Source organism: Paroedura picta, chromosome 7, assembly GCF_049243985.1.
Source record: "Paroedura picta isolate Pp20150507F chromosome 7, Ppicta_v3.0, whole genome shotgun sequence".
Taxonomy (NCBI): domain Eukaryota; kingdom Metazoa; phylum Chordata; class Lepidosauria; order Squamata; family Gekkonidae; genus Paroedura; species Paroedura picta.
In genome coordinates this window covers 70,937,269-70,955,227 of record NC_135375.1, presented here as the reverse complement: position 1 = coordinate 70,955,227, position 17,959 = coordinate 70,937,269, and the positions used below count along the sequence as shown (strand labels likewise).

At 42.7% G+C, this 17,959-nt stretch overlaps 1 protein-coding gene across 12 annotated transcripts in view; it reads right to left on the bottom strand.

Annotated features, from left to right (window-relative positions):
• TRPM3 (transient receptor potential cation channel subfamily M member 3) overlaps positions 1 to 17,959 on the bottom strand; it is a 427,187-nt gene that overhangs the window by 281,773 nt on the left and 127,455 nt on the right. For 3 of the 12 annotated variants that reach the window (XM_077344818.1, XM_077344819.1, XM_077344825.1), the window contains exon 1: positions 1,102 to 1,479. The exons of 8 other annotated variants lie outside the window; for them this stretch is intronic. In XM_077344818.1, coding sequence (XP_077200933.1) covers positions 1,102 to 1,191 — 90 coding nt within the window. In that variant the 5' untranslated portion in view covers positions 1,192 to 1,479. Of the gene's footprint in view, positions 1 to 1,101; positions 1,481 to 17,959 lie in introns of those variants that run through there. One more of the 12 variants, XM_077344823.1, reaches the window with a different exon arrangement.

Below are 17,959 nucleotides of genomic sequence, written 5' to 3'. Positions count from 1 at the left end.
ATGATATGCAATTAATGCTCTTTTCCCTCACAGTTTTATTTTAAACTGAAAAGCAGCCTTAGAAGTTGAAACTGAGAACATAAGGAGTAGAGGGCATGAGTCTGGGGGATCTGCTTTTCCTTGACAATTTCTGCCATTTGCTTATTGGTGGTAAAGCAGTTTGTGAGACTGAGGAGAGAGAATTCTGCTCTTCTTACTTTCAAGTGCAGCCACCAAGGCTGCTTTTCTTTAAAAAGACAAGAAAATCAACTATGGGAGTATCTTTCAAGAAGAGTTTCCTTCACTGCAAACACCAGTGGGACTTGCTTTCACATTAATACGCATAGGACTGGTTTGTAAATCCAACTAAGCAAACTTCTGAAGATTCTAGAATTAAAATAGTCTGCTGATTAATTTCTGCTTCTTAGAAATGAACTCAACATTATTATTACCTGCACCTTGCACGCTTGGCTTCCTTAAAACAAAACAGACCTTCACCACTCATCATATTCTCCTGGAAGAAGACCCGCTGAAAATTAAATGACTTACGCCAACAGAAAGTGTCTGTTTTTAAGAACGTTTCTGAAAACTAAAGTTTCTTCATACTGTCCCCTCCCTACTCAGTGGCTGACCTCAAATAACCATGCACAGATTTAAACCAGCCATTTATATAAACTGCCTTAAGAAATCAGCAGCCACTGCCAGAGGTGAACATTGTACTGTACAGTGCCCAATGCCCATAGGTGGCTCTAGAGACTTATCAAGTAACAGAAATAGACAGCTACTGAGACTTTTCACAATTTATCCACACAGCCTAGAACCAGTTTCTCTTGCTTGCAGAGCAAAGGCTGAATCAAACATCCTTTATTTATAGCATTAACATCTAGCATTAAATCCATCTCAGGCAATAGTGCCAGTGCTAAGTACACTGTTCATTGCTTTAAAAAGCACACACACTTTCCTGCCTGCATGTAGGTAATATAATTTCTAGAATGACAAGGAAAAGATACATATATTAAACTGTTATCAAAAGTCATTGTTGATATGTATTTCAGTTACACAACATGAGAAATGGAGGATTTCACATACACACAAAAGTCAAAGGCAATGTTCTTACGGTACCTTAAGAAGTCTGACAGATGGGAGAAAGGCAGCATGGCAAAGCTTCCGAATAGTCCAATTTAGTGGCCGGGGAGCATCACTTTGACTCATGACCTCAAAAATTCCAGTGTAATAATGAAATACAGACTGGACAAATGCCTACAAAACAAGCACTCTTCCACATTGTTGACATCCCACATCCATTAGGTGTCCCCACCTGCAAATCCGTGGACTGATGCCTCCTCTAACTTGGCTGAAAGGCTGGCAAAGTGAATTTGCCTTTGCTACTGATCCTCCTTAAGAAAACACCCTCCCGGCTTGGAGCAGTAGTGCTCATGCATACCAAATGTGGTTGAACGGGAGCAATCAAACTGCTTGCTTCTGCTCAGGGGAGGGCTGCACTGTGTTACAAGCAAAGGGACAGCCCGTATTTTTTTTAATGCCTGCAGTAAGAGCTGTGTGCTGTTCTCATTCCCTCTCTCCCTTCAGAGTACAAGCCATTTGTTTTACTCTTTTTTATCACAGAGAGATGGCAATAGAACGAACGTACAAATCGAGCAAAGGAAAAGGGTAGTCCCGAATTCTCTTGCAGAGCACTGCAAGAAAAGAGATAAAGCTTTCAAAAAGGGAGGAGGGGCTAACATTCACAGTGAGAGAGAGGGTCTGGAGCATTAAAAATGTCACCTACGCACCCTTTGACATGCTGTCTGAAGATTTTAAATTATAACTAATGTAATACTCCACAATACCATGGGCATTTTATTATTAGAATATTAGTAGGGCTGTCTCCTACCACATCACCAGTTTTATGAAAAAATAAAACTGGAGTGCCTTTAGATGTGAATTTTCGAAGGAAACTATGTCAAGCCTTACACAGCAATCGGTTGTTTAAAGCAGGCAATGCTGTACTTTAAAGGGCATCTCCAGACTAATTTTTGGTTTTGAAATCCTGGCTTTAATCTTAAACAGACCAGTTGTGGGTTGTGCTAACTCCACTCCTGCACCAGTAGAAATGCATTTCATGCTTACGCAATTAATTTGGGGTAGCCCTGCTGCAGAGGAAAAGGAGATGTTTCCCTTGCATTCTCTCTCTCTCTCGCTCTCTGTGTCTGTGTGTGTGTTCTCGGCTTTAGGAATGAAACACCGTGATGTTCATTTCACTGAAAGAGGGAGAACTGGTTTACCTTCAAAAACTTATTACATAAAATAAGGGCAAAGGAATGACAAAGTACTGCAGCATCACTAACAGCAAACCTTTATTCATGTATACACTTTCTAAATGGGCTATCTGAGCACTCCCACATAAGTAGTACACAAACAGAACACTGATTTCTAAATGTACATATTAAACTTTTCAACACTTTGTCAATGAGAAATTGGGTTGCATACCACTGATCTTTATAATCAGGCTAGCACAGTGCACTATCTACAGAAAATCACACCTACTATCCTACAAGATGAACATTTTCAGTGTGGAAAAACAAATAATTAGCTAATGATTCCAAAAAGGTACTGATTAGCTTGATACACAGTGATATACAAGAGCCTTCAATATTGTTTCTGATGCATGATGTGTAAGGCGGGAGAGCAAGGATAAGGTATCAGCAAATTCTTTCCCTTTTCTCAGAGATGGTGGTGAAAGCAAGAGGTGATAAATGAAATTAAGGCACGTGAAGTAAATATATGTCTCAGAAACCTTTAGAAGAGGGGCTTGCAAGTAATATGCAGGTCCATCGCACAGTTCCTTTAGCCCAGGCAGTACCACTCCCCTAGTAAACGTTCTCAAGCCAAGTTAGAAGTGTGAGGAAATCTTCCTCTTATGGACACTAATATCCAAATCAAAATCACTACCTGAATTGCAAAGGGCCATTCCTGACCTCACACTTTGAAAGAAAAGCAACAATTCAGTTTTTCTTTCAGTTTTCAAGCAATTTTATTTCAAATAGAAGTACAATTTTTCCTCTGCGGCTGCATGGGAAGTCCGTGGCAATAGCACTAAGGTGTATTACTCAAGAATTACCTGATGCATGCTAGCCACAGGAAACTGATATTTAAAATTACATACATACATATATACACAGACATATATATACATATATACATACATATACATACATATATATAAACACACACACACACATATATATACATACACATACACACACACACATACATATACAGGTGTGTGTGTTTGTGTGTGTACACCCAATATAACAGCTATCTATTATGGGATTTCATTTCATGCATATGAAACAGTGTAAGTTAGAATGTGGGAGATATACTATTTTAATTTTATTAAAGAAATAGGTTTATTTCTGTAGACATTTATTTCTCCTTTTCATATCCTGACAAGGAAATGCCTGATGATTTAGCAACTTTTCTCATTCCCTGCATAGTCAGAACACACTAGCTAACTCTGAAGTCTGTGAAGCTTCCCTCCATTGTGGACTGATGATAGTGGAAGGCAGTGTAAACTAAGGGGAGAATGCAGACAGAAACCCCACTGTAGAATGCACCGGCTGGTTGGGTCAGCAGCTACCCAGTGCTTCCTCCATCAGTACTCTCTGTCTTACCCAAGCTGGGAGGGTCTGACCAATGAAGGGTGACGAGTCAACCAGGGCATGCCACTAGGGAAATGGATCTCACCCAGTTCAGGCAGTAGGTTGAAACCAAGAGGTAATGCAGCACCAATACAACACCTAAGCAACACTGAGCCAGGACCTCTGCCGAGCACTTGAGGCTACCTGGGTCCCTCATAATACCCCCAGGATGGGTGGGAACCCTGTCCAGGCCTGGTAGAGGCACATATTTACCCTTAAGTAAGCTAGGGCTGGTGAATGAAGTAGAAGCCATCGGCAAGATATCTGAATGAGGCAGTCAGGGGCCTAATGAACTTCATCCTTAGTATATACCTTTCTGGTGAGGCAGTGTGTTAAGAACCTTGGAGAAGAATAACGCTGCTAACTACAAAAAAGTATGAGATTACAAAAAGCTTTTGTCTGAAAAAAGTTTCAGATCATGCTGTTTCAGACCTGAGCCCTGGTTTCACCTCTGAGGAAAATGGCCATGTGCTCCAAGCCCTGATAGAGGATGGGAGGCACATAATGGATCAAATATTTATTTATTTATTTATTTATTTATTTATTTATTTATTTATTTATTCATTCATTCATTCATTCATTCATTCATTTATTTATACATACATACATACATACATACATACATACATACATACATACATACATACATACATACATACATACTGCCCTCCCCTGAGTCTCAAGGTGGTTTACATGGAATGTAAAAACAATACATGGAACTTAGTTTTTATACAACATATGAATGAATCTTGGAACAGTTGTTGCAGGTCTTACTTCCATTTGCTGGATCATTTGCTGGATCATTTGCTGGAAGCCAGCTAAATTGAAGGAAGGCATAGACCTCTGGGAAAGCTTCTGTCCGCATAAGCATGGGAACATCCAAGGCAGGGGAAGGAGAACTCTCCCAAAGCCTCAGGAGTGGTATTTTGGGAAAAACTCTGGAAGGTATAGAACATGGACAGGCTCAAACACTACTACGCCAGGCTTGGGAACTGGTACTAGAATCTCATTAGAGAACCCTGGTTTCCAGTCATGTAGGGTGAGGAGTGCCTATAACCAGACCCCTACTAGATGAAAGGAGCCCAACTATGCCCAAAACCCATCAGAATGGGGACGTGTTTCATGTGCGACCAATGAGGGCATTTCAAAAAAGAGTGCCCTCTGTTGGAGTGCAACATAGGATGGGATAAGTGGATAATTTAAACAAGGACTGAATTACAGGGCAATAGTAGAAAAGAACATTTTGTAGTTAAAGGTTAAACTTAAACAAATCAAAAAGAATAGAAAACCAAAAAGGTTATGAGAGATATGAAAGAGTGGATACTGGCAATATAAAGATGTGCCTGTATCTTGGACAGAGCCTTTAGTTGTTTCAGACACAGCATGGAGTGAGGCAGAAGCTTCTACCTCCTCAGGTCATAGACCTGGAAGGAACCTTATCTAGTCTAGCCACCTGCACAATGCAGGACACTCATCCACTGTAACCTGCAACCCACTTGAGCCTTCACAGAATCAGCCTCTCCGTCAGATGGCTATCTAGCCTCTGTTTAAAAATTTCCAAAGATGAAGAACCCACCACCTCCTGAGGAAGCCTGTTCCACTGAGAAACCGCTCTGTCAGGAACTTATTCCAGATGTTTAGATGGAATTTCTTTTGAATTAATTTAATCCCATTAGTTCTGGTCTGTCCCTCTGGGGCAAGAGAGAACAACTCTGTTCCATCCTCTATATGGCAGCCTTTTAAATACTTGAAGATGGTTATCAGATCCCCTCTCAGTCGTCTCCTCTCCAGGCTAAACAGACCAAGCTCCCCCAACCTTTGCTCATACATCTTAGTTTCCAACCCCTCACTATCTTTGTTGCCCTCCTCTGGACACGCTCCAGATTGTCTATATCTCTCTTCAACTGTAGTGGCCAAAACTGAATACAGTACTCCAACGAAGGCTAAACCAAAACAAAGTAAAGAGGAACCATCACCTCCTGTGATCTGGACACGGTACTCCATTTGATACAGCCCCAAATCCCATTTGCCTTTTTAGCCACTGAGTCATACTGCTGTCTTATGATACATTATAACTTATGATACAGATATATCCCTTGGGCTAGAAACTGTCCTTATATATACAAACACAGAAAAACATGTCACAAGATAAGAACTTCGACATATGCACAAAGTTCTATCCATGCAAAACACCATTCCCACATCCTATTTTCTACTGTATCAAATTGTGTCTTCAGACCTATTCAAAATGCTGAGGGAACTAATGCAGTAATACCTTCTATCCAAATCCATGACTATGAAAAATATGGCTCCAATATTACTTCTAATAGTACTTTGACGTTTGTTGTGATAATTTAAATGTTATTTATTTAGCTATTTTTATACTGCCCCTCTCAGTCACTGCCCTCTTGAGATGGTGAACAACAGTTTGGGTAAAACAATAAAACAAGTACAATTCTACATAAGATTAAAGGAATTCAATAACTATAAAATCACAATTGACCCAGTGTTAGCACCAACAATGATTACTGAGGTTGTAATGATTCTGACCAGCAGGATGTTGAATGTGTTTGTGTGTGTGTGTGGGGGGGGGGGGTTAGAGGGGGGAAATGGAGAGGGAAGACGGATGGAGAGGAGGCCCAGCATGTTTTTCTGGCTGGCCTGAACCATAAGCCTGGTGGAAGAGCTCCATTTTACAGGCCCTGCAGAATTCAGCAAGTTTGAACAACGCCCTGATCTCTCTCAAGAGCTTGTTTCACCAGGCAGAACCCAGTGCCAAAAAGGCCCTGACTCTAGTTGAGGCCAGGCGTATTTCCTTCGAGCCAGGGATCCTTAGCTGATTGGTGTTACTAGATCAAAGAGCTCTCTGGGTGACGTCTTCAGAGAGGTAGTCCTCTCCCTAATGCAGGGGCCAGATCTCATAAGGCCTTGAAGGTTTTTAAAATCTCAAAATATATTTTCTTGCTGTGGCCTTATTTATGCCAAAGTAGCTCGGTGTGTGTGTCCTCTTTGTAGGCCTCTATATCTGCTCTCCTGCAACACAATTTAAATTGCAAGAACAATGTTAAAATCTCAAAGTATATTTTCTTGCTGGGGTGCTAGAAAAAGCAACAGCTGTTGAAGCACAATATTTAAACAATGATGATTGGAGCTCAGGGTGGAAACCAGCTCAGTATATCACAGTCCTTATACACACCTAATCAAACATTTTGGTACGGGAGTTTAATGGCTTTAGAGTGTTTTAGATTCTGTTTAAAGTGTTTAAATTTAATGAGATTACCAGATTTGACACAAATTTTGCTATCTTTTTAAACAACAGCTGAAATAAATTTCAGACTCATAATTAATTTACAAACCAGACTTCCTCCTGTTTGCATCCATGACAACACAGATTTATTTTTTGGAGCTCCAGATAGTTGTTTCTATACAGCTTACATAAATAACTTTAAAAGAATATGACAAGATTAAGTAGTCTTCCAACATAGTTAATTATTTTCACATTGTAAAAATATTTTAATGATTTTAAAGTACATATCATCCTGCAGTAGTATACAGTACATTGAAATGAGCAGGAAATAATTGCAAACTACATGGTTTAATAATTTTTACTTTAAATCTCCAAATCCTGTAACTTTAAATCTTAGTACAATTTTAAAAACACTTTCCTTAAAGCAGGCTCTCTCAAACCCTGGGGATTTTTGTTAACCCTGGAAGGGTTTCCTGAATTGGTAGGAATTAGTCCTTATCCATTATTGTTCCTCTATATATTTATGAAACAGCCTAGGGGGTGGGACGTGTCCGGCTATCCAAGTTAGAATAGGGCCAATCAGGGTGCACCCAGCTTTGCCCTGATTGGCTCTGCCCCTGCAGCTCCCGCCATCCGTCCCTGGACTCTAGCCTCTTTGCTCTCAGACGTCTCAGTGCCTGGAGCCAGCAGCAGGTGAGGGGAGAGGCCCTGGGCAAAAGGTTGTGGTGGAGGGCTTGCTAACGAGGGCCTCTCTGCCTGCTAGGCTGGCCTTGCTAATGAGGGCCCCTTGGCCTGCTAGGCTGGGCCTGCTGATGAGGGCCTCCCGGCCTGCTGGCTGCCTGCTAAGGAGCTTTGTCCTGGCCCTGATGACGAGCTGCCCAGCCCCCGCCTGCCCCACTTGATCCAGCTGTGAGCTGCAGCCCAAAGCCACCTTAAGCTGCCTGGCCAAGAGCCAGGGGAGGGGGCCTTTTCAAGGCCCATTCTTAGGAATGGTTTTTGAAGCTAGTTGTTATATATTTTTAAATTTTGTTAACCTTTTTTGGGTAATATGACCCTATATCGTCATGCTGACTCACCCCCTCCCAAAGTTGCCAAAGATGGGCCTGGAGGAGATAGGGAGGGAAGGAGCCCAGGGTGTTCCTCAAAGCCTGAACTTGAGCTTCTGGTTGACAAATAGTTGCTACACTGAAACAGTTGCTCAGGAAGTGACTAGAGTATGGACACCTTGCCAGCTTATAGCAGCTGCAGACCTCAGCCAGGAGTAGAAGTAAATGACCCTATCTAACAACATTTCACCTTCTCTGCAGCCTCTGCACTCTCACCCTGGCACCCAAGTAGATTCTGTGAGAGGAACAAGCTGGCAAGAGAGAGTGTAAAACCATGCCAAGAATCATGGCAGTCACATGGGCAAATTGGCCACAGTGGGTTCTGCACTACTGACTTCCTCTCCTTCAGGCACCTTTCTGACTTGAGTTGCAGTGCCTTAAACTGAAGAGTGAGAGCAAAAAGGCAAGCAGAAGCCACACAGAGTTCTTGCAAAAAGAGAATTCACTGTGCTGCAGGATGGCTCAGAACAGGCTTCAGGGTGGGAAGCCTGAGCACTTTACCTTTCTTGTTGCTTTCCAGGTGTCTCCCTGGCATGAAACAATGTAACCTTGTCCATTTCATTCTCACCTGAGCTGCTTGGAGCATCTCTTTGGAAAGTTCATGGTCTGGCCTAAGCAGACTCCTGCAGTGGAAAGCATGGGCACTTTTTACTTCCACCATTGCCTTTTTAATTGTTTCTCGGTATGAAGCAGAGAAGGCTGTGCAAGGAAAAGATAAGCAGTTTGTTCATCCCTTTTACAATCTGCTGAACTCTTAGGGGCTTTCCGCACCGGGATCCTTGTAGCAAATTGTTTGCTGAACGAAAAATCGCCATTTAAAATAGTGGAATTCGTCATTATGCATACCTGACTTTGTAGTGGAATCCAGTTGCGTTTCCATCGTTTCCCACAAGCTTCCGGTCTCAGCAAAAATTGCTAGAAAGGAAGCGCTATTGCCGAGCTCGTCCCGCCCCTGGCCGTCAAGCAGCCAATGGGCGGCCATTAGCATGCTCCCAAACAGCCCCTTTCCCTTTAAGAAAGGCTTTTAAAAAAACACACACACACACCCGTTGCAACGAATATACGTTGATTCGTTGCAACGGAGAGACCCATCCAGTTGGCAGGTGTGTTTGAGCTGTCATTTCATCGTTGCCACGCTCCCCCCGAGTGAACCCCCCCCCTCACGGGCCCGATTTTCGGCCGAAAACAGTGTAAAAAATAAAGGGAAAATACATCAGCAAACGGGCTTCTCTGTTGTTTGTGCTTAGTGACTGTAAAGAGCTCTGGGGAGGGACTGCAGCCGGGGAAGCCGCACTGGGTAAACAAAGGCTTGCCGGTGATTTGATCTCTGCTTGCTCGGAGAAAAAAAATGGCGATCGCTTCGCCGGAAGATCAGAGGAGAGAGCCAGGGGGAGGGACTTTGTAGAAACCACAACAATGGTAACGCACAGAACTTTCCCGCTAGTGTTGCAGATTGGTTCCAGGAGTGTAGCGCTTTCCGGAGGGTGAATCCACTTTTGGGGATTTCCCTGAAAGTGCTACAAGGAAGCGCATTTTGCGGATCGGTTTCAGGTGTGTGGCAGATTGTCAACGACGTTGTGCATAATGGCAAATCAGTAGCATTTTCAATTGGCAACCATTGTGCGATTTTGAAGGAGTGCGGAAAGCCCCTGTGTAGGCTAGTTACACTATGAGATTCAGAGATCCTCTAAATTCTCATACATTTGCAAATTGCTTTGTCTTAGTTTCAATCCTTTTTAATTTTTCTGTGTGTAAGTCCCACTGAACAAAGTATGGCTAACTTTGGAGTAAATATGTATTGGGTGACAATGTCTTCATGGTCCCTGGGTTGGACTGGCTTTGAATTTGGTACCTTCTCATGAATCTGGCCCCATCCCAGATGACGGAAGTGAGGGCAAGAAGAGCTCTTTAGATACTAAGATAATTTCATAATTAATATGCATCCTGGATAAAACTAACAGATTAAAAGTACAACTTGTCCACGAAGAGTCTATTGACATCATGATATAGGGGTTTTATGTATGAAGCTAGATATACAGCTAAATAAGATGGTTGAGAAGGGCATATCACTGTTAAATGCAAACCACACATACAAAACATTCTGAAAGTAGAAACCTTACTATAGTTGTATCCACCCTATGTCCTACAATGCTTGGGTTCAAATTAAGTATAATGTTTAACATAGGGAAGCATTTTTAACATCTAGTCTAATAAGAAATCATGGAGAACCTGAAAGCTTCCACACTGTTTTGTCTTATAAGTCTGACTTCAAACTCTTTCCCCTAACTCTGCATACACAAAGGCTGGTAAGAGAGAGAAACCTAGGTGTAAACTGCACGGAGCTTTTATTCCAATCCCAGGTCGATTCAGTCCCTGCCCTCTACACGGAATGCAATTTCAGTTTTGATTTGGGGTGATTTAAATTTTCCTTCTGCAGCAAGAAGGATTGATCCGGAGTGACCCTACCTTTATTGTGTGATATCTTAGAGTGCTTTTATATTTTAAAATCGCATTGTTTTGAATCTGGGCTCTCTTCCCTGGTAGAGAACCCATGATTAGCCACAGGTGGTCCTGTGACAAACTTGCCTTAAAGGAGAAGCCCCTAATTTCTCTCAACTTCCGTCGGTCTTGGATATTTTTATGCCTTCTTCGATCCTCCCCCCCTTCAAGAAAACAAAGATAGAGTCTCCATTTGCCTCCCCCCCTCTTCTGAGCCTCCCTGACCACACTTTCCTATTTCAATGGGGGGGGGGGAGAGGAAGACTCAAGTTCAAATCGATCTGAATTCAACAGGATTGACAATGGAATAAATTAAGTTCAGACTATGCCCTACATGATGAAAAATAATTACAAAGCTTGTAGTTATATTGTCATAAGTCAACCAGCTGCCTCTTCTGAGGATGAGGGAGTAGAGGAATCAGGAACTGACTAGTACAATGCTGGTCTGAGCAGCTGGATTTAGAGGCAGAACCAACAACTAAAAAAGCCTCAAAAGACGAGTGATGTTCTTTCTGGAGGAGACAGAAATCAGTTTGTCTCTCAATCCCCGGGTCTCTTGAGACAGCACAATGTCACAAACAAAAGGTTTACAGCTCAGCAAAGATTCTGGAGTGTCAGACTATTAGGATAGCACTACTTGATCTTGACTCCTAACACTGAGTTGATGCAGGACCAAGGACTCAGAGAATGAAGAACACCTGGGTTTCAAGTCAGGCTGAGCCATTTGTGGAAAAAAAAACTTTCACAAACCACAGCTCTGACTTCTGAGATACTTGGTGGGGCACAGTATTGTCTGTACTTTGTTGCTAATTGTGTTTGTTTTTCAAAGAGACATCTTTCATGATATCTGCCTAGCTTGTGGACTTTGAGCTCCTGCCCCCCTGTTTCCTTGGATGGTGCACCTAGTTACTGGACCTGTTGTAGACTGATTAGCTAATTCTGCATTTTATTACTGCTTTGTCACCTTGCTATTGCTTCTGGGCCTCCTGGAAATTCCCTGGCAGAGTAAAAGCATCAGGCACTGACTTGACTATGACAGCTGATTTACTATCTTGCCTGTGTGAGACAGGAGATTGTGCCAGTAACCATCAGGTGTAGCTTTGAATGTAGAAATATTTATTTGTTTGTGTTTATGTGTGTTTGTTTATTTTATTTAATTTCTTACCCACCACTCTCAGCAAACTGTTTCATGCCTAGTTACAAACAGTAAAATCCCACAATCTTAACCATTATTATTAGAAGCACTAATATTTGGGGAGCATGTCCCGGAAGCAGAGTGTGTCTAGGCTCAATTTCCAGCTGGCTGGACACACTCTGTGAGCCAATCAGGGAACGGACAGCAAGGTTAGCTGCATCCTGATTAGGCCATCTCCTGGAGGGCCCGCCACAGCCATGGTAGGTGCTCTGTTGAGGCCGGAAATGGAGCCCAGTCACCCTCCACGGGCCAATCAGGGTGTGGCTACTGAAGCTGGCCATGCCCTTATTGGGCCAACCCTTGGAAGCCCTGCCCTCCCTAGTGGCCTCGCCATGCACAAGCCTGGCTGCAGGGGGAAGTACATCTGCAGCACCCTGCCTGGCATTACCCTCACTCCGGCCTCACCATGCCATCCCCGCCCTCGCCATGCCTGCCTCCCCTGCCGTGGACGCCAGACTCTAGTCCCAACCTCAGGGTGCCCGCCATCCACCGGCCCTCCTCAGACCAATGGTATACCGCCATTTTGTGCCTTTCTCTAGTGCCCGTTGCAATCCTCAATTTAACAGGCTTTGTGCCTAGTAAAGCAATAGAAACAATCCCCACCTTAATACCCCTAACCCTCCCAGACAGCAAACACTAAAATCTCTTCTACCCCCACAACAACATCCCACCTGGTGCCTCAGGGGGATGTTAATGGGGAATGTAGCCTGCAGTCCCAGCTAAGCTGAGAAGGAGCCCCTGATCTTAATTACCATGGCCTCAACCAAATGCCTGGTGGAAGAGCTCCATCTTGCAGGCCCTGTGGAACTCTGCAAGCTCCCTCAGAGCCCTTATCTCTTCCAGGAGCTCATTCTATCATGTTGAGGTCAGGATCAAATAGGTCCTGGCCCTGGTTGAGGTCAAGCATACCTCTTGTGGGCTAGGGACCACTAAATGATTTGCATCTGTAGAACACAAAGCCCTGTGGGGGGCATAATGTGATAGACGGTCCCTCAGATACGTGGGACTCAGACTACGGATGGTCTTAAAGGTTAACACCAAAACCTTGAACTTGATCTGGGATGCAACTGACAACCAATGAAGCTGTCTCACCACTGGCTGGATTTAGGCCCTCCAAAGTGTTCCAGTGAGGAACATTCTGCACCAGCTGCAATTTCCAGAGCAAGGAAAAGGGAACGTCCATGCAGAACAAGTTACAGAAACCAAACCTGGAAGTGACCGTCACTTGGATCACAGTGGATAGGTGGTCAGGGGACAGATAGGGTGTTAATAGCCTCACCTGGCATAGGTAGAAAAATACTAGACTGGCTACTCTCGTTAATTGCACCTCCATCGCTAGACAAGTGTTCAACCAGAGTCCTGGTAGAAAGTGAGATGCTAAGTTGCACCCCGGCTGGGTAAGTGTGCTTCCTGATCTGACCCCCTTCTACCCAGCCATAGGAACTCCATCTTGGAGTGACTGAGTTTCAGGTGACTATGCTCAAGCCATCCAGCTATGGCTTCCAAGTATCTGGCAAATGTTTCCAGAGGATGTCTGGGCAACCATCCATCAGGATATAGAGCTGAGCATCATGCACATATTGGTGACAGTGTGTGCATTTGCGCATGCATACGCAGTGGGTCTCCATAAGCCATGGAATGACTACCATTGCCTGAGAAGCCATTATGTTACAGTTAAAAATGCAATACCCCCCAAATCAGAAATTTATGCTGATTGAAATAAATAATACCTCTTGTAATTGTATGAAATACATGGGCCAGGATTTATCTGAAAGGCTTTGACTATAGGCAAGATGCTCTAGATTGGTTTTGTTTGACAAGTTAGGGCAAAATTATAGTATAGTTGTTTTTTTTTTTACTTTGAAAATAAGTCAGCATGGCTTGTTATAAATAACTACAAAGTCAAATAAGAACAAAGATGTTTTCTATATTGAAAATCTAATTGTCAGTACAAAGGTTCCCTTTGAAATCTATTGCAGAATAAAATAGTGGGGGGAAATGGGAGAGAAATAAAGAGAAATGACAAACTCTGCATATTGGTATAGATCAGAGACTTTTATACTTTCTACCTTCACAAAGGTAAAATCAATGTATCTGCTGTCTTGAATGACTGCCAAGGAATATTCATGCATTTCAGAAGACTCTGGGATCTATTTCAGGAAATACATCAATTTTCATAAGGCACTGGCCAGAGTAGTATAGAACATGTTTAACCTTTTGCATCTGCATACTGGAAAGTATAGTCAGAAGTGACAGACAGCTCTCTTGCAGTCAGGCCCCTCCTTCAGTAAAATATAGATATAGATGATAAAGCCATAGATGCCATGTTTGGGCTGATCTGTTGGTATCGAAATCTGTGGATCAGTCTCACATTGACAGAAAACAGTTCTATAAACTTGGCAGCACATCCAGGTTTGCAGAAAATCTGAAACCAGACATTGCAACTGCCGTGGCCAAGCACAGGCCAGAGAAGAGGGAACAAGAGCAGCCTCCACTGTGCAAAAGAAGATCAAGGTAAGGAGGAGAGGGGGAGGGAGATGGGGGAAATTGCATATGAAATCGAAAGATGAGAGACAAATTCAAACAGAATATTGACAGGAAGAGGAAATGTTCAGAGTAGGATAGGTGGGAGAAACAGAGAAAGAGAATGATGTGGGTGGTGAGACAGAAAGATGCAAAGAGAAACAGTGATGGGATGGGAGGCAGAAAGAAAAAGAAACAGTGATATATGGGGAGGCAGAAAAAGAGAGCAAGAGTCTGATCAGTTGGGGGTAAGAAAGTGAGAGAGTGCTGGGATGGTGAAGCCGAAAGAGAGTGATGTGAGGCAAAAAGATAGAGAGTGAATGGGGAGGCAGAAAGAGACAAAAAGAAATTGTGACAGAAGAAATAGGAAAAAAATAGTTATGTGGTGAGGCAGAAAAAGAGAGGAAGAGTGTGAAGAGGTGGGGTAACAAAGAGAGAGTGCTGGGGTAGAGAGACAGGAAGAGAAAATGATGGGTGGAGGCAGAAAGACAGAAAAAGCAATTCATGTGGGAGAAAGAAAAAATATAGGGCAGGTGGGAGAGAGAGGCATGAGGGAGGGAGAACAAGAGGAGAGGCAGTTAGATGAAGAATGAGAGACAGAGAAGTAGGGGAGAGGGGTGGAAACAAAGGTGTGGGGAATGGGATGGTTCCTCCTGCAATCTTCTTGTGTATCCTAACTTGTTGACTTCTAATTGAGAAACTACAGGTAAGCTTCTGAAAAACCCCAATAGCAATAACACAAATCACAGATTGGGATGGGCATGTGGCTGAGCCACAAACTGATACTACTTTGTATTTGTTCATGAGCTATTTAAAGTTTAAACCCTGGTTTCTGCTGTCCATGGCTTTTCCTGCAGAGAAGAAAACAGAAGTTTCCAAACCACTTGGTTATTTTGTTTAAATGGCTTTGAGCTATTTAAACCAAACGGCTGAACTATTTTTGTTCTTTTTATCAAAGGCCATGAACTGCATTACAATTCATGGAAGTTTGTGGTGATTCTTCACATATATATTACTTCACAATGAACCAGCCAGAATTAGTGATGAACTTTAGTTTATCAGTCAGTTCATGCCCACCCCAAATCACAGAACCTCCTCCTTTTGCAAATGATTTACGTTCAACCCACAAGAACACAAGAAGAACCCTGTTGGATCCATCTAGTCCAACATTCTGTCTCACACAGTAGTCAACTTGTTCCATTGGAGAGCCAATAACAGGTCATAGAGGCTAAGACTTTCCCCTGATGTTACCTCTTAGCTCTGGGTTTATTGCCTTTGAATATGGAGGTTTCCCTCGGTCATCGTGGCAAGGAGCCACTAATAGGCCTATCCTCTATCCATCTAATCCCCCTTTAAAGCAGTTTATTTCTATAGCTATCACTACATCCATAAGAACCCCTACATCAACCCATAGGAACCCCAACCATCTATGCTCATGAAAGCCTCTGTTTGGTACACCCTTCAAACTGTAAAATACCCAAAATGCCATACTGACTTATCTTTGGAAGGGGAGGGCATTATCAGGTTGCCTACTTAAGTGGCTCATCGGAGACACATGATTAAGGTGGTACTGACATGCCACTGAGATTTGCTTAGCTCCAAACTGGTGACAGCATGGGGAAAAACAACTGGTATGGATATAACTGCTACTGCTTCCAAGCCTGTGCCACTTGGGTATGAGGTGAGCCCCTGGGGTACTGAGGTGCTGCTGGCATCACCAAAAATGGAGGTAACAGTTATCACCCCCATCATCACCTCTCAGCCCTACACCATGCCAGCTGAGTTTGAGGTGAACCACTGAGATGCTGCTTGGTGCAGCAAAACAGGCTAACCAGCCTTGGATAGTGAACTCTTGTGATGGTACGGGATAGAAAACGAACACTTAGCTCCTTCTCAAGGGGGTTGTTATTGACAAGTAACATTCTTATTCATGCACTGAAGTCAGAGGACAACACTATGTCAGTAAGTTGCTGATCTGGCAAGCAATATTGCACATGTTGAAATATTCATACAGGGCATGTTGAACTATCCAGCGAATTTGGGGGGGGGGGGGGAAGAAACCTCTTTACTATATTCAGGGATTTGCATAATGAAAGGAAAATATAATTAGTTGTGAACAACAGTTCAGTACAACTTAACCCAGAATGTGAGCAGCTCCTACCTTGACAGAAACTTTATGCTAGAAATAAATCAGAATAATTTCTGCATATTATCTCTGATCTGAGAAAAAATATGACCTAATTTCAGTGGTTTAGAACAGTGGTCCCCAATCCCCAGTCCGGGGACCGGGACCGGTCCGTAGATCAGTCGGTACCGGGCCGCAGCTCCTCCTCCTCCTCCTCCCTGGCTGCTGCCTCTGGGGCTGCCCTGCTACTCTGCCACCGCCTCACCTTTGGTGCTTTCAGCAGCGGCCATGGCTGGGGCTCCCCCTCAATGTGGCACTGCACAGCTGCTACTGGCAGCGCCCCCCCCAGCGGGCAGCGGGATGTCGGGGCGCCAGCGGGAAAGCAAGTGGAGCAGGGGCTCAGGCGGCAGTGATGTCCCTCAGCAAAAGACTTACCCCCCGGGCTTCTGTAAAATTGTCAAGCATTGACCGGTCCGGTGATAGAAAGATTGGGGACCACTGTTTTAGAAAATATTTACCCCCAGACAAATGTTTACTAAAGCTTATATACTCCTTTGTACTAAAAATGGAAATCTAAGTGTCTATCTATCCAGTACATTTTTTTACAATTGCATGGTAGGAATAAAGCATAGCTAGATTATTTCTTTAAAGAAAAAAAAATCAGTTATTCAGCTGAACTGGAACTGCAATGGGTATATTGCTTACTCTTTTGCACAATGTTATCCTCCTTCACACTGGAAAAAATGATTATTAGTTTGGAGAGCCATGGTAAGAAAGGAATCTCTTGCACTTTCTGTTTTTTTAAAAATAGCTTTGCCATGTCTAATCTATCTACTAAATGTAATTTTTAAAATATGCGTACCAGTTTGTATAAAACAACTAATGTTCAAGTACGTAGGACCTCACAACTGTACATGAAATCCTTCCCCGTTTTGCAAGACTTGCTACCCCAAAATAAATTTTAAAAATATATGGTAAATGATTCTTCATCTTTTTTGCAAATTAATATAATCACTTTTTGTAGCCTAAAGGTGTAATTTTCAAAACAAAGTGTTAATAATTTACACTAAAGTATGCTTTGGTACCTTAAGGCATCCATGGCAAAGATATAAATCAATTGTCTAGGGCTATCGTTTTTAGTTCCTGAAAACATACAAAGAATGTACAACAGAAACATCAACCAGAATAGCAGAACTATTAGACACTCATATTTCTAAAAATGTATAACAGAAATCTGAAATACCAATGTTTTAAAAAGATCAAAAGTGGACATTTCTGACACTGAATACATGAAACATACCTAAAATATTCCTAACTGATTAATTCAATCATTTGTTTAAATTATGTACAACCACTCAACATATGCACAGCTCTAGAAAACAAGTTGCTAATCAAAGCTCAGTTCCCACATTCACTTTTATTCTGGTAAAGTTATCACTAGTTTGGAATTTTGCCCATGTCATTTAGCTGTCTCAAGTGGCTATAATTTAAGATTTGTTTCTCTAAGTTGTTGTTATGCTACTTCCTCTGCAGCATGGCAAGGTGTATTAAACTGCACCTTTTAGACTCTGTGCTGCTTCACTG